We start from the raw sequence: 23,694 nt of genomic DNA, 5'->3' as shown, positions 1-23,694 counted from the left end.
TAGATTTTTTGATTTTGATGAGGACTCCTCACCATTGTAGAGTAAATAGTACTTTCACAGTCTTAACATGATACCTCATGCCTTCTGGAATCCACAGAGATGGTCTCCTCCTCATCATCATCGTCTCCATCATGTGCTGTTGCTGCTGCACTGGGGCTTTCACCCTATCACATTTAATCAGATTCATATTGAAGCTAGTAGACAAGACATGCCAGGCCTACAGTATGCCTTTGATGGAGTACTCACTGGATCAGCATCGTCTGGTGCTTGTGCTGGTGGCTCTAACAGGAACACAGTTCTTCCAGACACTGCAAGGCAATAGGTAAACCAAAGTCAGACAGTCCAAATTGATTCAATATGAATGTGGTTGTATTCCATGTAGAGATGGAAGGACATACCTTGAATGAAGCGGGTGGCATCTTGGGAGGAACCTATGCTCGTCTCTTTCCCCCCAGGGATCCCCTCTAAGACGGGCCTGCCTTTATTTAGCTCCAAGGCCATGTCCTCTGCTGGGGTAAGGTCAGCCTTTGGTGACCCACCACCCGTGCCTTGTCTGTGGGTATTCTTTTTCACTGCTAAAACAGTACAGACAATGTGTGAGCAGGCACCTTCTGGGTACAATATATGCTTGTGCTTTGTTAAATATTAGTCAGGGACCATACCATTCTGCAGAATGTTCTTGTATTTGATTTTGACCTGCTGCCATGTCCGTTTTGGCCCGTTCATGTTTAATCTACATCACACGCACACACACACACATTCTTTATCACAAGAACATTTAATGGAGTCACACTGACAAAAATGACTTGGTATTTTTGTATTGTTTTCAGTAAAAATATATAAAAAAAAAAAAAAAACACTAAAGATGTATTTTCTTGATTTTCTAAATGACCTAGCAAAATAAGTATAGGTTTAGACCAAAAATATAAACTTCAAGTAAATGTGTGCTTAAAACAAGCAAAAAATTTAAATATCTGTCAATATAATAAGAAATTCTCTTGAAATAAGTTTACTTTTTCCATAAACACTTACTTTTAGAAAAGTTCTCTTGTTTCACTGGCAGAGTTTTTTGCTTATTTTCCTAGGTTATTTTGCTCTAGAAAATATTTAAGATTTTTTTTAGATATTTTTTTTTGACTGAAAACAAGACAAAAATACTAAGTAAGAAAGACATTTTTGCAGTGCAGTGAGCAACCAACCTTGGGTCCTTTGAAAGGCGCTATATAAATTAAAGTGATTATTATTATAGCTCATCTATGTATTCAAGAAAATTTTATTTATATAGCACTTTTCACAATTGTTTCATTCTGTCAAAGCTGCTTTACATTAATAAAAGCAGGGGAAACACAAAAAAACCGGTGGACAACATAATAAGCAGAGTACAACGGCTAAGATTAAACCGTACTGAGCGTAGTAACGTAAAATAATAATGTAAGGCTTTAATAATAATATATCATAGCTTTATACAGTGTGATGGAGTTACGTTACACAATTTCACTCATATATGCAGTGCATTTCAATAAAAAATTTAACCGTTTCATAATTACAGTACAACTGCGTTTTTGGAGATGTGAATTAAATATTTGATTTGTAATTGTGATGTTTCAGCGGAGCGGTGAGTGTGTAATTGTGCACTACTTACGCATTCAGGCGGTCTGCAATACTTTGCCACGCTTTTTCTCTTTGCTTTATCACTGTGGCGGTGTTGCCTTTCTTCTTAATTATATCTTTTACCTCCTCGTATGCCTCCATGAGGATTTGTGCTTCCGACGGGGAAAAGTACGCGGCTCTAGTTGCCATGGTAAATCAGTTAATCTGTGATCTGTGGCGGGGTCTATTTGAGTGAGCCGTGAGCGCGCACCTATCCAGGATTGGTTTCACCTGGCTTAATGAATCCGTGTCTGCTCATCCTGGCTTGGTCTTTGTGCAACCAATTAAGCCTGGACGCACATGTTTTGGCTTTATTGAGCTCAGCTGAGTCATTTATCCCGGATGTCTTAATTCTACTTTTGTGCAACAGGCCCCAGTTCTGCAAAAAAAAACAAACAAACAAACTTGCAGTTGAAAAAATACCTGAAATTAGACCTGAAAGTATTAAATATTACATTTGTACAAGAGGAACTCCACTGATTTTACACACCAAAGTTTGTTTACAGGTCTTGGGGAGTTATACAAGTTTGAAAATGAAAAAAAACTGTAAATCTACACTGGGGGTGTGGATTTACAAAGTGAGTTTAACGGTCGAGTTCCATTGTGGGTAATGTAGGCACCTGGTTTGGACAAGAAGAAGAATGCATGAAATTAAAAAAAACACAATATATCTGGTTCTGCTGCATCAATTTCAATCAATTTTATTTAAAGACCTGTCCACCGAGTGCAATGCTAAACCAGTACTCCACATTAACCAGGATGTTGTACACCACCACCACTTTCATACATGAGGGAACCAGAGTATTAGAAACACCTCTTAATATAACTTAACACAACGATGTCCTCAAAATTGACCATAGAATTGAACATCTGACAGTTTGAACACAGCAGGGTAGGATTTCATTTAGGGCTGTTGAAATAGACTGCACTAGGTGGTACAGGTGTACCTAATAAACAGGTAGACTGTATTATACAATTAGCTGCAATGTTGGATCCATCTCAGCTCAGGGCTAAAATGGTAAACTGAAACTTTCTTTTTTTTTTTTTTAAAGGAAATTCTACATTTCCACATGCGCACTTCTCCAAAGGGAACGACAAGGTGCTCAATTTAGTCCAACGCTGAAAATAAAGAAGCTTTCTTCCCACCATTTTCACTCTTGTAAGGGCGTGCAGACTCATCACTCAAACCCCAGTTTAACACGAGGAACTTCTGCCTGTGTTCCTGAAAATAACATTTGGGTCTGTATGTTCCGGCATAAAAACACAAACAAAAAGAGCACACAGTAGTCTTGATGAATTTTAATTACATCAAATGGATTTATGTAAAAGTGGAAAAAGAGGAAAACACTGGGTCTCATCACCATCATGTTCAACACAGCAACAGAAATCTGCACATGTTCTGTATGTACTAGGCAGATTACAGGTCACCTATACTCCAGTCAGATTCATTAACTGTTTCTCACCGAGTGCCTTCTCAGAAAGTAAATACACAATACTGTGATGTATGATGTTAATGAACTGTGAGTGCTTTTTAGTGTTATTTTCTGAGCAGGATAGGAAGCGATAAATGAGATGCTATTCAACGATCTATGACGATTTTGATGAAGATTTCAGCTAAGATGAACAGTAGTGTAGGTTTTTTTCCAGGGTGTCTGTGGTGGCATGAGCCATGGCTGCAAACTGTCATATAGGTGACCTGGAACACTCCCATGATTAGGCTCTCTCTCTCTCGTGCGCTCAGATCACACAACCATCACTCGTGATGGCAGGCAACAGACACTAATCAATCACACAGCTGTCATGGCTTCCTGTCCAAGTCCATTTGGCGTCCTGGCAAGTTAAATCCCCACTGAACACTGTCCTCCTCTTTGATTGGATAAAGGAAGTGGGGTGATTGGCTGATTGATTGCTCCATGCAGATTGTGATTCTTTAGTCTGATAGGTTGGGTCGGAAATGTTCGTTGCTGACATGCTATAAAATGTCGTCTTTGCTTGTGCGTGCTGCCCATTTATAGAAAGACTCATTGTTTATGATCATGGCGTTGGGCGGAAGAACGTCCAGCTGTCTTTGAAGTTGCACAGAAGATCCAAAATGGAGTCATCAGTCTGGTTTAAGATTGCGCTTTTGGCTGTTGTGTGAACATTGGCACTTTAATCTTAGTCTGTAGAGACTAGTGCACATCTAGCAGTCCGTCACACTGAAAAACACATGGCAGTGCAATCTGCCACAGCTTTCGTCTTTATGGGGGAAAAAACTGTCACTGCAACATTTTCTAGTATTTTTCTGTCGTTTCCTTGATTCAAGGAAGAAAAACAAAACAGAGAAGGAAGCCACTTTTCTCTACTGAAGTGTCCTGGGTTTAACAAAAAAAAAGGAAGAAAAAGGAAATTGGGATATACAATCTTTTCTCACTGTAGACGGTCTCAGCAGATTAACTGTACTAGGCTTCAGACACACAGCTCCAAGGCCACCTTTCTCTCTGAGTCCCAGGCAAGCAAAGAGGAGTGGAAAGAGTAAGAAAAGAAAGAAAAAGAGACCGATTAGAAAGTAAACAGGCAAAGATGAAAGAAACAAGATAGAACACAACACAGAAAGTAGAAAAAGAGAGAAAAAAAAGAGTTAAAAGTTAAAAGTCAGAAACTATATCAGTAAACAGTGCTATACAAGAGGAGACAGAAGGAAGCAGCCAGCCTGGATCTACATGCGTTGTCAAGGGAACAAGAAGGGGGAAGGATTTCAGAGCTACACCAAAGCCACGCAGCAACAACAAGCAGCCTGAAAACAGCAAAGGGCCTAATTTTTTCCCCAGTAGGAAACACTCAGCAGTCACCTGCACCAACAACACAAGAAGCATAATGGAGGAAAGATACGGTGAGGTGCTGGAGTCATAGAACTCCTCTTATTGGGGGATTTGGGGACACAAACAGGCAAAGCGTTCATCCACTCAGAGCAACATGGTAAAACGGCCCATATGCCATGCAGACCAGGGTCCCGTCAGGCTCTGTGAACAGGTGTTTGGCACCACAGGGACAGTGGGGCGACGAACAGGACAGTGTGGGGGGGGGGGGGAGGAGCAAATGCACGGCAGGATGAACGACATCTGTTACACCATGTTTTAGGTTCCCATGGAGACAAGACCGAAGCCCCCCCTATCCCGATCCCTATTCCTCCCGCTCGAGCAGCACCCACTCACCACGCGCTCACAGCATGGTAGCAGATAGACGAGGGTGGTGGGGGCGGGGTTTAGCAGCTTTGCTGCGGCTCCCCGCTCCTGCTTTTAGACTTTCTGCCCTCCACATCTGTAGGACAAAGGCAATGTTTATGTTACATCTGTAGACAGTGACAAGAACATTTTCATTTCCTTTATACCTGCATATACTGTAGATTAAGATAAATACAATAAAGCATCTGCAAAACAGCAAGTACAGAGTACAAAAGCAGAAATAAATAAGGATCTAGAGGTGGACAGTACTACTAGTATTGGCACATAAAGCAGTGCTCGTCTTTGATTATAACTTAATGATTATAACAATCTGTACAAGATTATCCATTCTCAAGTTGTGGTGCATCGGGGGGAGTAAATAAAAGTTTCCAGATACCAAAAGAAATGATGTTAGCTTCATTCACAAAACAGTCTGATCACTGAAAATTATTCTCAACTTACTATATTGACTCCCTGTTTAATAACTATCAAGGATGGCCTAAAACATACTCCACTACCTTCACTGTCAACTTTCACTTAGCCAACTTTACCCTCCTTCAGATCATTTTGGGGAATGAAGCTTCATCATTTTGTCACCAGCCCAAGAGGTCAGTTAAGACCCACCAGAGCAAATGCCCCAGTTAATATATAAAAGAAAATACAGAAAAGGTGTCAAATGTACAAAAACAAATAGTACACACCAGCAATAAAAAACAAAAAAGGAAGATAAACATGATGACCATTTTGATCACAGCAATCAAAATGAGCGTTTCAGGTCAGACAGAACAAAGCCGTGCAATTTAGTGGATGATGCAACTGAGTTAAAAAGCAGTGAAAAAGACAATCCCCCATACATCGAGACATCATAAACAGAAAACGGAAAGTGGATCTATTATCTGACACATTGAAAATGTTTAATTTGGATTTGTAATGAAGAAATAGCTCCTGCGAGATGTGTCTCACAATGCTTTGCTCTCTATCAGACACAGCTATTTCTGACATTAAGATGTTCTGTTTTTTTATGGATCCTGGTGACAGATTATTCAATATTTCTACCCACTTAAAACTTAAACTAAGATTTAAGCTATAAACAGAAATAATAAGCCTTAACTGTGATGCATAAACCCCAAACTACAGATAATAGTATAGTGTTAGCCAGTGAAATGGATTTGATGATGAAAACAATATGGTAAAAGTTGTTGGACGGAAGAACATTCATCAAAGTCCCACCTCAGAGAAAAGAACAAGGCAGAAAAAAAAATAAAATAAAACACCTATCAGCACCATGGCAAACAGAAAAGAACAAAACAAATGCACCACACAGAGATAGACAGTGCGCTAATAAATACATGCAGAGGAGGAGGATTTGTCATTTATCCATCCTTTCATTCTCCCCTCTTTAAGTCAAGTCTTGTAATAAGATCAGCAAGCCAGAACCTCCCTGTCATTCACACACACCCGTACTCATACCACAGAGACTGGCTGTCCTCTGGGCTCAGTGACTGGTCCGAATTATTCACACAATTGGGATCAACGCCCTCATTATACTCCTTCAGACTGGCTGGGCTGGATCTCATCTGGCCATTTGGTTGGCTGTGAGGGGCCTGGTTTTGGGTGGAAATGTGGTTCGGGATAGGAGGAGGGTGTGTTTTATTTGTAACAGGAGGCCCACTGATGTTGCTGACTAGGGTGGGGTTTATAGACAAGAAGGGGAGGTTTTTGCCCGCGGACTCACTAAAGATGGAGTCCATGAAAACCGACTCTACAGTAAAGGAAGGGCCAAGGAAAGACTCGAGGGTGGAGAGGTCGGGATCCTCCACGCTATGGCAAGGTAAGCTGAGTGACTTGGGCAGGGGGGTGGTGGTGGTAGTAAGGGGTCCCTTTAGGTTGGTGCTGTTGGGGTGGTACTCACTGGGTGTATGCTGGGAGCGTACCCCAGCCTTGGTGGGAGCGACGGGAGGAGAAGCGTCGACGGACACGGGCTGCCGGTTGTCCTTAGAGAGCAGGTCGTGGATGCTGGTGCGTCGTGTGGTGCCCTCGGCAGTGGAGATGACGCTGCTGGCCCGGGGCAGCGTGGAGGAAGCAGAGTCCAGGCGTTCGGAGACTGACGTGGCTTTGCCCTGTGAGGATAGGCTGGAGCGGATCGGGACGGAGCCTTTCACACGGGTGCTCTCCGCCTTACGCAGGGTTGGGCGACCCGGTTGTCCAGCGGATCGCGGTGGGCGATCAGAGCTGACCAGCGCTGCTTTCCCACTGGATGAGCGTAATATGCCCCGGCCCTTTGTGGAAGTTTGTTCTTTCTGCACATGCTCAGAAGAAGCGGAGAGCCGAGGAGAGTCCACAGTGAGGTTCTCTTGACTGCCAGACTGAGCAAACAAACGGTATCAAGTACAGTATCATTAATAACATCATACAGTCCTTTCATATTAAGGTTTTATCAAAAATCTTTATTTGCTAATGATGTTTAATATCCCCTTGAGTCTTGAAAAGAGAATCAGATTAATTGGTGTAGAGCTGAAATGACAAAATTTATCAGCATACTATACTATTTTTATAAATTAATTCATCGTTTTTTTTTTTAAACAAAAATGCCCAACAGTCTGGTTCCAGCTTCTCCAAACTGAGGATTTGCTGCTTTTCTCTGTCATATGAGACAGTAAACCAAATATCTTTGGGTTTTGGACAGATGGTCAGACAAAACCTTTTGAAGACGTCACCATGGGCTCTGAAAATTACAATGTGAATACTTTATTAATTTATCACAGATAAAAAAAACGCTCTGCGGATTAACTGTTAATGAAAATAATTGTTAGTTCCAGCTTTAAATTGATCCCTCATATTATTGCAATCCAGCAACAAAAATGAACAAAAACATAACAGCAACATAACACATCGGTTATAACTGAGTTAGAGGCCTCACCTCTGCAGGATCAATACCCTCATCCAGGAACTGCTTCAGGGAAAGCACCTCGTTGGCTGGGGATCCCGTCTTCCTGATCTGGGTCTGGGTGAGGCTGCCTGCGGCGGTGGACGGGTCGAGGGACCTGCGCAGCTGTAGGGGGCTCTGGTGGGAGGAGCGTGAGGAGGTGGGCTGCTGGACTGGGCTGCTGCCGCTGCTGGACCACACTTCCTGGTCCAAACTCAGGCTGAACTCTCCACTGCTCTCACTGTGAGGCCTGCTGAGGCTGCCATTCATCGTGCCTGTGGGAGGGGGAGGCAGTGATTGGAACATGAGGAAAGTAATCTATGATCTTTATCATTCACCACTAGGAACTGCATTAGTATTCATAAACCACTATTCTCCTACACTGCCTACATTTTCACAATATATAGTAAAACAGGTCGTTTAAAAGCATTTATAACGCTGTCCATCCATCACTGATGACTTGAAAAGGAGAGGAAAGACTGTAGTTGTGTGATGAAATTCCAATAAGCTGTCTGTACATCAAAACCTACATTGAATATTAAATATATTTAATGATTTATCATTTTTTGTGCCACAGTAAAAGTGCACCTGTCACCCATTTGGATTTGCTAAATGAATCTTCAATGTGAGTAAAAGAGACTAAATGTAGCTGGCAGTCAGACTCTCTTAGAGGGCACTGGATCATCCTAACATACTGATTTTGAACAAGAGAAAAAAGCAGCCCTTAACCTTTAACTCAGGACAAAACAGACTTGATCCAAGTTTCCCATTGAGGTAGGTTTGAGTAAAGGCATGAAAGAAAAAGAAAGGGAGCAAAGGAGGAGGGCGAGAGTGGTTAGTTGAGAATAGGAGGAGAAAGGGGGTTAAGGGAAGGAGGAGCATACCTTTGCCCTCCAGAGGAGAAGTGAGGTGGGAGTTATTGTTACTATTGCTACTGGTGGTCCTGTTGCTATGGAGACTGGAGGGTCTGGAGGCTGGGTAAGGGACAAGAGGGAAGACACACACACACACACAGTTAGGCTATATATACACTTACATGTATCCACACAAACATGTACTAACACAAAGAGTAACACGTAGGTGCACGCTAACAGTTTGACAGAGTGTCTCCTGCTGGGGCAGCAGATGGCACATGCCAGGCAGAGGGACAGGAAGGGTGGCTCCGTGCCAGGCGGGAGCCACAATATGTCTAGTCAATAAACAAAGAAACTACTGACAGAGAGGGCAGGGACGCCTAAATCCAAGGACCAACCCAACGTAGAGAAAAAGGGCAACTGGTAGAGACAATAATGCATAACAAAGATTAGAGGATAGAGTGAATAAGTAAGTAAATTAGTAATACGAAGAAGAAAATGGTGTGTGCTGTGAAACTGAGGAGGAGGAATTGAGAAAGAAGAAAAATAAAGAAAAGGTGACAATGTGACCTTGCTCTTGACTGCGTTTGTAGGGACAGTCTCAGGTGGAAACCAGGGACCGTGAAATCATTTCAAACTGGTTTTCAGGACATGGGTGACACCAAATTAGAATTTAAAATGAACAATTATATTACTGATCTTTGTCAAAGTTCTTATTATGCCTAGGAAACCAGCCCAGAGTGGGATTCAGTGCCAAGTAGTAGTCACTTACTACAGATGCTACAAGGAACTCTGCACATAACGCTCAGCTCAACAGGAGAAGGACACAGAGCCAGAGCACTGCTATACACCTGCAGGCCTGATAAAACACACATACACAACTCAACACAACCTGGTTGTGACACTACTACTCATTACTGCTGCCCACAGTGCAAAACAAGCAGTGCAAACACGTTTGACATCTCATAATGGTTCGAAACACAGATATAAACATGAAACAGAATTGAGGAAATGCTGTGGCAGCCATAAACGTTGCTTGAAAAATCAATAACATCTCCAGAAGATGACCAACTGGCTGAATCATTATAAGCAATGTCCGGTGTGTGAGTAAGAGTGGATGTCAATTTCCTCCAACCTTTACAGAGACGTACTGAGAAATGGGTCTCACAATAATGTATTGGATTTCTGAGTGCATTCTGGGAATTCATCAGCTAAGTAGAATCCAGGTTTGGACTATAGGTCACATACAGTATTTTGATGCCAAGTAGTAGTGAGTCTGGTATGTAACAGTGCATTAGTCTAAGAGTAATTGCTGGCAGACTTATTTCCTCATTTCCACTGCATGGGACAGCTCGGCCATACTAGGTATTTTCTCGACTTCGTTTTCCACTGCAGATAGTATCCCCCACAATGTAGGTGGGATTATTAGTTGATCGTCATAGCGACGGCACGTGAAACTGCCGTGACATCATCTTCAATGAAACACACTTGCTGGATCCTTTCATTGACAACCAAACAGAGGAATGTCTGTACTTCATCAATTGACCACGACGTGGTTTTGGGGGCTGCCATTTTTCTAAATTTGGGTCGAGTGAATAAAAAATAAATAAATAATTGCAGTCGCTATTGATGGTAGCATGTAGTGATGAGTGGGTCAGGGTTTTTTTTTTTTTTTTTTCTTTTTCTGGGTTTTTTGCGTTTATTTGATAGAGACATTCTGCAATGGGCCACAGGCTGGATTCGAATACTGGCCACTGCGGAAAGGACTCAGCCTGGTACATGGGACGCACGCTCCACCAGGTGACCTGCAAAAATGTGTGTTAATCAACCACCTGAACCTGCAGGCCAACAACTTTATGTATTATAGTAGCATACTTATAAGGACTTAGCGCCACGGCGCTCTTCAAGTTGCTGATCCTGCTGCTGAGAGCAGCTGGGGAGCTGTCCTAGAAAGCCTACCTGGACCCACCTGACCTGGTCAACCTGCGGAACATGGGTCGACCTGCATACTAGTAGCTTGGCTATTTAAAATGGCGGGTTGATGCAAGATTTCCCGCGTTGTGCTAGTGACAATTCACTCTGACAAATCAGTGGTCTTTTAGTATCAGCTCAGCTCGCTTGGAACCTCGACCAAGATGATACAAAAAAAAAATCAAAGTTATCAAAGTCTCTACCAAAAAAGCACGGTTCCAGGCGAGTCAAGCTGTACCATGCAGTGGAAATGAGGCATAAAGGTACAAAATGCATTGAAACTAATAAAAAAGTATATTAAGTGACAAAACTGATGGCAATAGGGTATAGACCTAGCTTAAGTACTAGGAATGTGTGTCAGTAGTTTGGTGGCTCTTTAACAACTGGGTCATCTACATTAGAGCGGCACAGAACTGATGAATAGTTGGCTGGTCGCAGATTAACTGCCCTGGATAACGTCCTAAAGCCTGAATTAGAGTCAATCCTACTTTCAATGGAGGCTGATTTCTCTCTTTTGCTCTCCACTAAAATTGCTTTTCCAACAGTAGATCAGGCTTAATCGAAGTGCAGGAAGGCAGCCCAAAGATTAGCAGTGGGACTCCTGTGTACATGACCTGCTTTTTTGGGGCTATTCAGTCTTTTCTCATTCCTTGTTTGTAAGGCCTGGCTGGTGCAGAAAGGCTGCTGCAATTACCTATGCTTTTTCTTTTCATTTGACACATCTACATGCTGATGTCATTGTCAAGTCTTACCTTGACTCTTGGGGTCATCAAAGGAGCCGGCAACATCCTCACAGGAGGCATTAGCTGTTGAGACACAGAAGAGAATGATGCTACAGCTGTATTTTTCACTCTGATCTGGCAACATCTCAACACCTTCATAAGAATCTTCAGTCATGAGTCCAGTTTACTAAATATGGATTGTTTACAGGGGCAAAATAAATGCCAAACATATCTGCAGATCCAAACACCAACCAAAAATAAATAAATATATTCTCAATATGCCTGTTTTTCCCTACCCTCACACAAATAAAATGAGCATCCTGACCTTTGACCTGAAGCCGGAGCTTGGCCCTGCTATGCCCTGCAGTGGGCAGGGTGAGGGCAGCACAGTCAATGGCGTTGGTAGAAAAGGCGAGTTCCTTCATGCGTTGCCCGCCGCGCCTGCTGCTGCTTGTCATGCTGGCATCCCCGGCCTCAGTGCCATCGAGATTCTCGATGCTGCCCGCCCACTGAGCCCCGGGACCGCCCGCCACCGCCATGGTCTGCAGCAGGTCATTCATAGCTGAATGGATGGACGCAGGGATGGAAATGAGGACAGGAACCTCATAAAATTATACATTTTATTACATCTTAACTGACCTCAAGTCATGGCCCAGTTTTTGTAGCCAAAAGAATTTAAAGAAATCCATATACTTCAGACATTTTGTACCCCCCTACACATAGGACCTTGGGAATAACAAAATGGCTCAGATGAAAGCAAGAATTTCTATAGGTTGCTAAAGGTTAAGGCTGGAGGACTACCTCTCTAATCAGTGGTTTTCAAACTTTTTCTTGTTCACAGTGCCTTAATGTAGTAGCCTCATAAAGGAGTAGTAAGTATGGAAAGATAGCAGAAAATTGCCCTTTTTCTTGATCAAAATTACTATTAGATCTATCTCAATATTCGATAATAAATTAAGTCTTTTGGGACTCAAGGTACATGCAGGCATACGCTATTAAAAAAAAAAAAAAAACAAAAAACAAAACACAGTGCATAAAGATGGCAGCTGCATGATTTGTCATCCTATGATACCTGGTCCATCTCAGACAGATTTTGGGAGAGGTGATACATCACCCTAAGAGGCCACTGTCTTTATGCACTTTGTTTACTGAGCTGTATGCAACGGTAGAGAAGCATTAAGGCATGCAGAGCTGCTTCGAACAGCAGCGGCGGCAGTGCTTTACACAAAAGATCAGAGCCAGAATCAGAACGAGGCAAGTCCATGTCAGCAGAATCTGAAATGCAGCACACTGACAGAGGAAAAGAGCGAGAGAGACAGAGAGAGAAAGATACAGAGAGAAAAGGCTCCATTTCAAGTCCTCCATGGTGAGTGCGAGTGGCGGTGATCAGGCGTTTTTTTTTTTGTCATGCTGTAATCGAAGATGGGAGCAAACACACCACAGGCGCATTGAAAGGCAAACCTGCAGTCTCTCCTACTCTCTCACCCTCACACACACAAACAGTCTTTCATTCAGTGCACACAAACAAAATGAAACCACGGAGCACATGACAAAGCTGCCCAATAAGTTCCCCGTTGCATAGTGACACTCAGAACTAAGAGATGAAAATCAAACTGCATCACACTACAAGAGACAGATCTATAGAAAGAGGAAAAAATCCTACATCAGTTTTGGCATCAAGCTTTTTTTGTGAGGTTAGTCCTAAATCTTTCTGCCACCATACATTAATTTTCATTTGTACGTTTGCTTTAAGACAGAGTTAGTGACGTTTGTGTTATACATTCATCTGCTAATAGTGAGAACAAAGTGACACTACACTGGTGAAAGCTAAGAGTAGATACTCTACAGGAGGGAGCGGAGGCGGCAGACGTAGGGCGGAGGAGGTGACAGAGGGGTGGGGGGTTACAAGGAAAAAATTATAAGGACAGGTCACTGATGTCACCGGACGCAGCATGGGGGTACAGTTTTTTTAAACTTGAATCTTTGGTAAATCTTGTGCAGACATCACTAAAAGATATCACATAACATTACCATTGTGAAATACTCAAACTCTGTCTTAAATATTAAATGGAAAACAATCCCAAATTAATGACTGTAAGCCTGAGTGGGTTTAAGAGCTGTGACTGAAACTGCCATTTTGTTGCTGTCACACCCCCACACTGCAGCCACCCTGAAACCAGTGACTGTTCCTTCTTTGTTTCTCCAAGTGTAACGATGAGAGGGAGAGGAGGCGGAGGAGGCTAGCGTGGCGGCTAACAGAGGTCTTACACATGGAGCGCCGGTAGATGGCCTTGGCCTTGTCTTTGTCCTTGGATCTGTTCCTCATGAAAGGCAACCTTTTTATAGCTGTCAGAGTGCAGCCAGAGACAGACAGACAGACAGACAGACAGACGGGAGAGAGAGCAACACAACAAGCCCGAGGGAGGTGGGGGAAAAGAAAAGACAAGCAAAAGGAGGGCAGAACAGAGGGATGTGGTTAACGTTTTCACAAAGAGCCAGGAGAGAGATGCAGAGAGAGAGCTGAGTCCCTGGACAATCAACTGGACAAAAGACAACAATACAATAGACAAAACCACTACAATATAAGACTTAGAAGGGGTGGATCATATTATTACAACGCCTTTTTGATATATCATAAAGTGTAAGGTATTTCAATCAATACAAATATACTCCCTTCTTGTTAATTTATCTACAAAAACATACAGTTTTGTATTGTGAAGCTTGTGTTAGGAGGGTTATGTACATTTTTATCTCTTTAATTTCCCCAGAGAGATTGTGTTCAGCCGCACTCATTTTTACGAGCATTGTTAATAAATAATCATTTATTTCACATTTCTAATTTTTAAATGAAATACTTGTTCAAGTGCTTTATGGATGGACTGAAATGCCTCCCACATACTTCTTTAAAACTTGAATGATACTTTTAAGGGCAGACTTCTGTACACAGATACATTATGCAAACAAATACAGAAATGTGAACACATTATGCAAATACACACTCATTTTATCTGCACACAACACACACAAGCACTCTTATGTCAATGGTCATGAATGTTGTATTCTGCAACTGATTTTAAAGCATTACATACTGTACACAACAACACAACTGTCAACACATAACCACACCTACATGAAACACAGAGGATGAAGAATATTAAAGGGTGCAATCAGGAGAGTGAAAAGGTCAAAGGGCAGGTTAACAGCATCAGGGAGGACTGCAGTGTTTTCAGATACACCCAACTTTATTATTGTATATTCGTCTGTGTAATGTCTTTGGTACAAGTCTTAATGTTTTATAACAATGGTGTTAATCTTAAGTCTTAATATATTTGTTGTAATTTACATTTTAATACATGGTTGCTAAAGGCTTTTTTCCCCTTTCTATTATAGCATTTACTGCTAACTTTAAATTAAAATTTAAAAAACACATTATGTACTTTAATGTGTGTTTTAGCGTGAAAAATGTACTGAATATTGACTATTGATTATACTAGCTTACTTATGCTGGCTATAGCTTCTTGATTTTACACAATACATATTATATATCACTTTACACAACTTTACAGTTTAATCTGAAAGCAAACAGACTACTACTACTAGTTTATTTGAAGATGTAAACCTAGTATTCCAGGCACAAACTGTATTCTTTATTCCATATCTTCTACCAACATCTTGCATTGACTGGAAGTCAGCCACAATTCAGTACATTGCACCTTTTAATAGCTTTGATTCTACGTTGAAAGGCGTTTCTCTGTTATTTACAGGTGAACTGCACAGATCAGTAGGTTGACATGACTGTAACTGACAGCTAATGAGCCTTAGACCTGTTGGGGGAGAAGTTAAGAGTGAACTGGACCTGAGACAAAATATACCTGAAGTGTTTTCCAATAATTGAACCACATGAGATGTACTTGCGGGCAATGGTGGTCTGGTAAGATCACTTCTTTAGAACTCCACACTCCCAGACTATTTTTATTTTCAAATGGATTTTGTGCAGCTCCCTCTGCAGCCACAAAAGGCTTTATACAATTTTATTTATTTATTTATTTTAACATATGCAGTACTACTCCCCAAGACCTGTGAACAGACTTTGATGAGTTAAATCTGTTGAGTTCCTAGTGTAACTAAATACACAAAAAGATATTATTCTAAAATTAAGTCTCCTATGGTGGTGGTATTTTCCATATTTCTGGTACCATAAATCAGGTTATAGAAATCAAGCGCTCCCTCTGTTGTTTCAAATACAGGAAATGCATCTACTTTTCGAACCAGGTCCGAGGTTCAGAGTCAACCTTGTGGAGCTGCGCAGCTCAACCATAACCTCTAGGACAGCTGAGTGACACAGACAATGGACTCACGAAAACATGCCCTGAGGTACGTGACAGTCAGGTCACAAACCCCGCCCTCCCTCCCCATCCGCAGCATACCATTGGTGGAACCCTGCCCTTGGGCATGGGACTGCTGCCCTCTCCTCCCTTCGCAGAGAGAGGGAGAGAGAGAGAGAAAGAGAGATAAAGGAGCAGTTAGGGGAGGAAGACCCATTCACACAATCGTGCGCCCACACACACGCACAAGTAGAAGTGTGTTTTGTGACTTTGTGGGTATGTGAGTGCATGACTATGCGTCTGTGAAAGAGTATTCAGCATCAAATGGCAACTATTTTGCTAAATGCTTTCTTTGCATGTATATTTGTGTCCATTTGTGTTTGAAGTAGTATTTGTAGTAGTACATGGAGTATTAGAAGAATATAAGTATTTGATCACAGCTACTTCTACTGTACATTGTAAGGTAAGTATATGTTTGTACAGGAAATTTCTCTCATCATTTATCAAGTTCCGTCAGTGGTGGTTGAAACTGCAGCTGCGCTGATTTTGATTCTTGGACCTACAGTACATCTGTGTGTTTATAGGTGTTTCCTTTGTACTCACTGCTGCTCCTCTTTTGTGTAAGTGTATCATCCAGCGAGTTGGAGCCAGAGCCTATGGACGAGCTGTCCTGGCTGTCCTGGGGGAAGGTCAGGAAACCGTCGCCACACTCTGAACGAGAGGGAGTCAGTGTAAGAGAGCGCATCCTCTCCCGGCTCTTCGGCTTGATCAACTTCCTCATCTTCAAAGTGATCCAGTTGCCACGCCTACAAAAGTAGAGACGAGGCAGAGTGTGAGACAGAACGACCATCAGGAACAAAAGGAGGAAAGGAAACGAGATATAATACATACTGACATAAGAAGAACATGAAGGCTGGACTGATTTTTATTTCTGATTTGTTCCATGTGTGTACTCGACTTGTTTAAGACTTTATTTCAGCCTCTAAACTTCCCATAGAAAAATGTTGCAGTATACAGCTGTTTGAAGCTCTGCAGACCATAAATATTTGATGCATCCCTTCCTGAGGCTGCAGTGTGAGTGTTTTCTGCCATTCCCCCGCCTCCGAGATATGAGGCAACAAGCAAACAAAATTTCGAACATCAGAGTTTGCTATGATACACTGACTTGTTTGAGTCACTCTGATTCAAGTGAGACATTTTTACATTGAGATGTTACACCAGTCATGGTCAGGTCATTTACACAAAATAACTTTAAAAACTTTGACAAAAAACAATGGAGATTGATTAACTGATGAAGTTGCTTTTTACCTGCGTGGAGGTGAGGGGTCGTAGAACTTGTACTGGTCCATGATCTTCTCCTCCAGCTTCTCTTTCTGTCTCCTCAGCTCATTCAGCTTGTCTCTGATTGGTGAAGAAATGAGAGATGATCCAGTAAGACAGACAAGAGTGAAAATGCATACAATCCAAATATAAATGCAACCAATTTGTTTTCAATGTCCCATTAGCAAACACATTTATGGAATATCAAAATAATTGCAAACAGGGACCAATTCAGACAACATGTTTGTGGTCCGTATAAAAAAAAAACAATCATCATCAGGGGTTTACATATATTGTCTTTGCTCTACGTGGAACAGGTCCTTGCTCTCCATGGTCTGCTCCAGGAGTGTGCGATTCTGTAGCATCAGAGTCTGGATCTGGTCCAACAGGTGACGATTCTCCTCCTCCAGGTTTCCTTTCAGCTGGCTCAGCAACTAACACACACACACACACACACACACAGATATATTCAAGAGATGCTAAGACACCTGGCTCAACAACAAATATGATACATTAAAAGGGGTAAACCATCCACAACACAGGTGGCTTGAGATGTCGTCTCTACAAACATGAAACATTAAGAAGAGGTAAACCAGCCAAAAGACAGTTGGCTTTAAAACTGGCACACAAACACATAATGGGAAACCCCCAAATACAGAGAAGAGAAGAGAAATGTGTGTCTCCTCACCTCACACTGGTTGGTGAGCTTGGTGGAGGTGATGTCCAGCTGCTGGTACTGCTCCTTCAGTTTAGAGAATTCGGCCTCCAGCTTGGTCTGCTCCAGCGTGGCGCTGTTTAGCTGGCTCTTTATGTTCTTATGGTCCAGCTGGAGATTCTCGTTGTCTTTCACCAGCTGACGATAGCTAGTATTCAGTCTGAGGAGAGAACAGAGGGACTCAATATATAGACATAGGGGGGCTTTTCTAAATTTATCGAAACATAAGGTGTAATTTAAGAGAGTTAAAAGGTTGAGTCACTAACATGTTATTTATATGTTTGCATAGTGTTTAAGATAAAAAATATTGATACAGGATGATCTGACCTTTCATTTTCCTCTTTGAGCAGTTTGCACTGGTCAGCTGTGGCTTGGTGCGTTTGGTTCTCCAGCGCCATTTTTTCCCGCTGATCCTTCAGATTTTTCTCCAGCTCCTCCAACTCCCCCCTCCTCTGCAGGAGCTGCTTGTACCTTTGCGCAAAAAAAAAAAAAAAAAAAAAAAAAAATCACACACAACAAACCATTCAATGAGTTACATAAAGAAATATTTATGTCCGACAGGAAGGAATACAAAGCACATATATTTTCATTATCCCAAGGGGTCTACAGTTTACTATGGTTACTTTTGTCATATGTTTTTTAAAATTTCCCTTATAAGACATGTGCCCATCCCATGCTCCTTAACCCCATCTCACTTGTCCTCCAGGTCCCTGTGCTGCTGCTCCAGGCTCTTGTGGGAGCTCTTCAGGCCCCCATGCTTTCCGATCAGAGCTTCATACTCTGCCGCCTGCCTCTCGTGGAGCGCCGCCAGCTTCTCGTGATCGCGGAGGAGCAGCTCGTAGGTTGCCCTCAGCTCCTCTTTCTCCTTCAGAGCTCCCTCGCGCTCACCCTCCACACTGCTCTGCTGGCTCTGCAGCTGGGCATTCTGGGCCATGAGGGCTGCACTCTGTGAGCTCAGGGTGGAGTTCTCCACCTAAAGGAGAGGATGAAAGATGGAGATAAGTAAGGAAGTGCAAAGAGGGAGGTGTGGAAGGAGAGGAGAAGAAGAGAGGGACGGATAAGGAGGGAAAGGGATTGTGAATGGAGCACAAAGACGAGAGACAAAAGGAGAAGAGGAGACAGAAGAGAAAAAAAGAAAAGTTTAGAAATTATATGGGTGAGAAAAAAAATACAATAAGGCTCATGGGAGAGTTAGGCAGGAGAGATGGAGATGAATAAGGGGGCAGACAAGGAGAGTAAAGTGGAGGAAGGAAACATTGAGCAGGGAGTGTGAGATTTGAGAGAAAAAAAAAAAAACAGATCCTCCCTTTAACATTTTCATCATCATTCATCATCTATCTACACTTATTGAAAGATCTTTTTTACTGTGATCTGTGAGGAGTACTGAGCTCCTTAAATCAAACATTGAAGTACAGAAAGGTAAAGTAGAGGCCGTTGCTGTTTTTGTCTATAGGGGGCACCGTGTCTATTCAGTTTGTTCTCCCCTTTGTTGCAAGCTCCATCTACAAAGCACCAGCAGGAAAACTTCTTTTCATGTTTCCTTTATGGTCACAGTGGTTTCCTAGTCTTAAATCCCTCTTCAATCATGACTAGTGTGTGTATTCACACTCTGACACACAGACACATACACACACACATTCTGTCCAGGTGCTGACACACTTTCTGTACCTTTAAACAGCAACAGCTTTTTACTTCCAGTACAAACACACCTGCTTACATATTAACTCACATACATACACACACACACACACACACACACACACACACACACACACAACCGACACACATCAAGAGACATACAGAAACACCCACAGAAACAGCTAGAAGCTACTGTATGGTCAGTGTAAATCCTGTCGCCCATAAGCAGGGTTTGAATTGCTGCCAAACAGGAGTACAAGTCTAAATCCATACCAGGGAGCTAAGCAGCCTGGCCAGCCAAATGTACAAACAGAGCAATGTTAAAAGCAGGGTGGACAGCTTTGCATTTTGTGTTTGCACAAAATGCACAAATATATGTGTTATGCACAAATATAAGTTTATAGTACATGTATCTTCAGGGTATATTTTTTCCTAATCCGAATTGAAGGGTCTAAGGATAGAGTGTCGTATGTCATATTGTAAAGCCATTTGATTTTGGGCTATATAAATAAGCAAAATAGCAAAATTGACGATGATATCAACCTAATAATTATTCAATCCTTAAATAGGATTAAAAACACACAAAAATATCTTATTCAGAAATAAAAATTACAATTACATTTCCATTAGCTGATGAAGATCATGCCATATGATTGAAAGCTCCAGAACAGCTAGTACATGGACCTTCAGGAGAGGTTGTTTAGTCAACTGCTGTTTCGCATGGCAAGCATTAAATTTGAACCTCAACTTTTCATCCAACATAGATGATAACTCCTTAAAGTGATCAGAGAAAATTTAAACATCTCCAATTCCATGACAACTGGCAAACTCCATCTACTGATGAAGAGCAAGAGTGATATGATCAAAAGCTTCATAACAGCCTTGAGGTGAGATTGTTTAAAAGCACTTTAAAAAAAGAGTTATTAGTGAAGTCGAGTTAGTGTGTGATATCTTGTAAAATCTTTACTTCCATTATCTGTTTTACACAGTTTGTCTTGTATCATCTGAGTGTGTCGACTATACATTGTAGTCTATAGTGTCTCGTGAGTGCGAGGCAGATTATTAAAACGATAATATAAACTTGTTGCAGTCTGCTAATTGTTCCAGTATTTTAGTGAGATACAAAGTTACATTGATTACCTGCTTAACTGTGTTAATTTCATTTGTAAACTACTTAACTGGTAGCTTTGTTATCTGCGGTGTATTCCTCTGTAAGAAAGCAGTCATACATTGCCTACTGGACACTCTATTGTGTAGATGTGTAGGGGGATTACCTGCAGCTTGGCGTTCTGCGTCTGTAGTGTTGTATTGTTCTCCTGTAAAGAAGCAGTCTGTCTCTGCACGGCCACTATCTGAGCCTGCAGGTTGGAGCTTTGAGTTTCCAGTTGTTTGAGCTGGCTCCTCAGGGCTGCCTTCTCAGCCTGCAGCGTGGCATTCTGGGAAAAGCACGCACATGATATAAAAGACATATGAGAATACATTCAGAGAAAAGCCAACAATCCAAATGCGTGTGTTCACCATTCATATTGGAAAAGTCACATAAGCCATCCTGATATTGTGCTAACTTACATTCCTTTCCACCTCAATGAGTCTGTCTTTGACTTTAAGCAGTTCCCTGGTGGCTTCATGACTCTCTTTCTCCCATTTACTGACAGCCTGAGGGTCCTCCCCTCCTCTAGGGGGCGAGCTCTGCACCATCCTCTCCTCCTCCTCTCTCTGACGCAGCGCCTCGTAGTTTTTCTTCACCTGCAAAGAGAGACAGTGTCAACACATAACGTTGAGTCGTTTTTTGTGCTCCTTCAGTAAAATCTGGTACAATATAATTCCTCCAACATAAATATTATGTAAGTCCAAGATGGCCAAAAACTAAATATCCAGGCTTGACTGAAAAAATTACTAAATGAAGCAGACTACACTTATAACATCAACAACATTACTATAACATGAGTAATGGTTAAGTAACAGCAGACAGGATTCTTCACAGTTTCACATCTGACACTCGAGTCCATCCACAGATGCCTCAACTTTCCACTAGGATTGGATGATTATAAAAAATGTTAAACAGTAGTCATAGTGATAAACTAATCTTATTAGCTTTTTACTCGCAAAGCTTTTATTGCACTTTCTGTAACAAGATTTTACTCGCCAGGGGGGCTGCTTTTAAATCACGATGTTACGATGGTAGAGGGCTCAGTGGTCGATGGCTGTCAACCATCAGCGATGGACGATGGCATCATTCAACAGGCCCGACCCTATAGCTTTGGATCTGATTTGTGTCAGCAAGTTCAAAACACAAATGCCTCCCTAAAGGAAAACAGACATCCTCCACTCCACCTCTTTCACAGACTCCTGCCGCCTCATGAATAGATAAACTGGCGATAGAAGTGGAAGAGTGGATGAATAAATAATGTATCGGCCTTGAGAAGCCCTCAGTGTTTTCAGTGTTTCTAGTGTTTTAGACTGCGGGGGAAAGATTTTGGGATGCGCTGTTCTCAAGTGGAGACTGGATTTTTGGCTTTGTGGGAGGTGAGTGTTTGTGGAATGTGTTTTTATACTGGGTCTTCTCGATTGTGGTTCAGCTGAGCATATGTCTGCAACACATCCAAAATACTGTATGTTTGTGCATGTATTTCTATGTTTACAAGTATGGATTTGTGTTTGTGTGTGTGTGTTACTGACGGTCTTGAGCTCCTGGCGAAGTTGCTGGTTAAGGTTTGAGGACTCCTGCAGTCTGGCCTCTAGGGCGGCGATCTTCTCCTCTTTAATCTCCAAAGATGATTTCAGAGTCGACTCCAGTTTGGTTTCCAAGAGCTTAAACCTGAAAATAAATATTCAAGAGTTAGCGCTGTGTGTGTTTATTTGTCTGTTTGTGTGTCCAGTCTAGACTGTGATCACACATTTGTAATCCTAAATACAGATAATGCATTATGGTCAGAGCCGCAGTATAGCAAGACCAAGTGACTTCTTGCCAAGAGTGTAGCAGGTGGGGGAGATATTGGCTCAGAAATCTCCCACAGGATGATTCTGCAATATACTCAGATTCATTTAAACTTCAAACTTCAACACCTGATCTAAAATGGGCCACAGGGCTGATTTATTTGGAATCCCAAATGTACTGATCACTTTTAAAGATTCTGATCCCAAGACGATAGATTAAGTTCTTATTTTAGTTCCAAGCTGAAACTGCTTTAAGAGCCATCACAGAGCAGTGAATAGTTTGGTGTGTGTGTTTGTAAGATGATACCTGTCGTCAGAGCTCTCGTCATGCAGCAGCCTTTCCTTGTTCAGTCCAATCTTCTCTAGCTCATGGGTCAGTTTATCCAGATCATTATTCATCTGCTGAGTCCGCAGCTTCTCACTCACAAGCTCCTAAACACACACAGGCACACATCGAGTAACTCACCGCCACCTTCCATTTATTATTTTCGGTGTCCAGGTGTTTTTCACTTCAGCAGTGATTCAACAACAGGATAATTAATTAATAAATACACTTTCCACTAAAATAGATTTTAGTAGAATAATATAATAAAAAGCAAGAAAAAAAGTTCAACACCAACAAAAGGATTATAATAGATAAATCTTGAAACATGCGAAGCTCAGTCTCAAGGCACGTTGGAAAAACTGCAGACTTCTGATGCTGTAAGGGCTTTTCTTACCTCTCTGAGTGTAATGAGGGTCTTCTTATCAATGGTGGCCAGTTTGACCAGCTCCTTGTTCTCTCTCTCCAGGTCTTTGACTCTTGTGCAGGAGTCCCTGAAGAAGATCATCTCCTTGCCCATGGTCCGATTCTCTTTCTCCAAGGTGGAGATCCGCTGGTTGTTATCATCTAGCTTAGAGTCGCGGATCTCGGCCTGCTGCCTCAGCCGCTTGTTCTCCTTCTCCAGAAGCTTCTTGTCTTTCTCTAGCTGGGAGCTTTCCTGCTCCAGAATCTTGTTCTGGCGGGGCGGGGGCGTAATGGAGAGATAAAACATCATTTGATGGGATTACTTTTAATCTAAATGCCTTGTAAATACACGTTTGACCAATAATCTGGGATAATTCAGCTCTGCTGGGAAACATGCTGTAATTTTATCAGAATGAACTAAGAGTGGCAGTGCTGCTCAAGTGCCAAATAACACTTTTTATTTATTTTAAAAGGTACAAGATTCTGCTGTATCACAAACATTACTTTCAGTCTGCCTCAAGTACAATTTTTGGGCCAATCTGATTGACCCCATTCTGCCAGGCAGAATAAGTCCATCCCAAAATAAGTAACTGGAGCTGTGTCAGTAAACCACCTACAGCTATCCCACTTGATGTTGTGCCTGTTCTGCTCCAGAGAAGAGTGCAGTCCAAAAATGTGTCTAATTTCTTAACAATTCAGTTTGTAT

General features: G+C 41.9%; 1 protein-coding gene across 9 annotated transcripts in view; it reads right to left on the bottom strand.

The window, feature by feature from the left end:
- Positions 1-2,335: 2,335 nt before the first annotated feature.
- Positions 2,336-23,694, bottom strand: part of LOC122884074 (girdin-like) — a 76,671-nt gene continuing 55,312 nt past the window's right edge. The window contains exons 19-39 of one of the 9 annotated variants that reach the window (XR_006379795.1): positions 22,981-23,259; positions 22,569-22,693; positions 22,004-22,142; positions 20,894-21,070; positions 20,599-20,760; positions 18,382-18,659; positions 18,014-18,157; positions 17,660-17,846; positions 17,260-17,405; positions 16,960-17,052; positions 16,255-16,457; positions 15,754-15,801; positions 13,595-13,672; positions 11,652-11,888; positions 11,357-11,410; positions 9,406-9,492; positions 8,664-8,753; positions 7,774-8,054; positions 6,766-7,219; positions 4,845-4,950; positions 3,993-4,130 (exon numbers count right to left, since the gene is read on the bottom strand). Coding sequence is in view for 8 of the 9 variants with exons in the window: in XM_044213421.1 (XP_044069356.1) it covers positions 6,302-7,219; positions 7,774-8,054; positions 8,664-8,753; positions 9,406-9,492; positions 11,357-11,410; positions 11,652-11,888; positions 13,595-13,672; positions 15,754-15,801; positions 16,255-16,457; positions 16,960-17,052; positions 17,260-17,405; positions 17,660-17,846; positions 18,014-18,157; positions 18,382-18,659; positions 20,599-20,760; positions 20,894-21,070; positions 22,004-22,142; positions 22,569-22,693; positions 22,981-23,259 (3,726 nt within the window). In the remaining variant the exon portion in view is untranslated. Of the gene's footprint in view, positions 7,220-7,773; positions 8,055-8,663; positions 8,754-9,405; positions 9,493-11,356; positions 11,411-11,651; positions 11,889-13,594; positions 13,673-15,753; positions 15,802-16,254; positions 16,458-16,959; positions 17,053-17,259; positions 17,406-17,659; positions 17,847-18,013; positions 18,158-18,381; positions 18,660-20,598; positions 20,761-20,893; positions 21,071-22,003; positions 22,143-22,568; positions 22,694-22,980; positions 23,260-23,694 lie in introns of all 9 variants that reach the window. The other 8 variants (XM_044213429.1, XM_044213428.1, XM_044213421.1 and 5 more) reach the window with 8 other exon arrangements.

Source organism: Siniperca chuatsi, linkage group LG11 (assembly GCF_020085105.1).
Source record: "Siniperca chuatsi isolate FFG_IHB_CAS linkage group LG11, ASM2008510v1, whole genome shotgun sequence".
Classification (NCBI taxonomy): domain Eukaryota; kingdom Metazoa; phylum Chordata; class Actinopteri; order Centrarchiformes; family Sinipercidae; genus Siniperca; species Siniperca chuatsi.
This window is presented reverse-complemented; position numbering and strand designations above follow the sequence as displayed.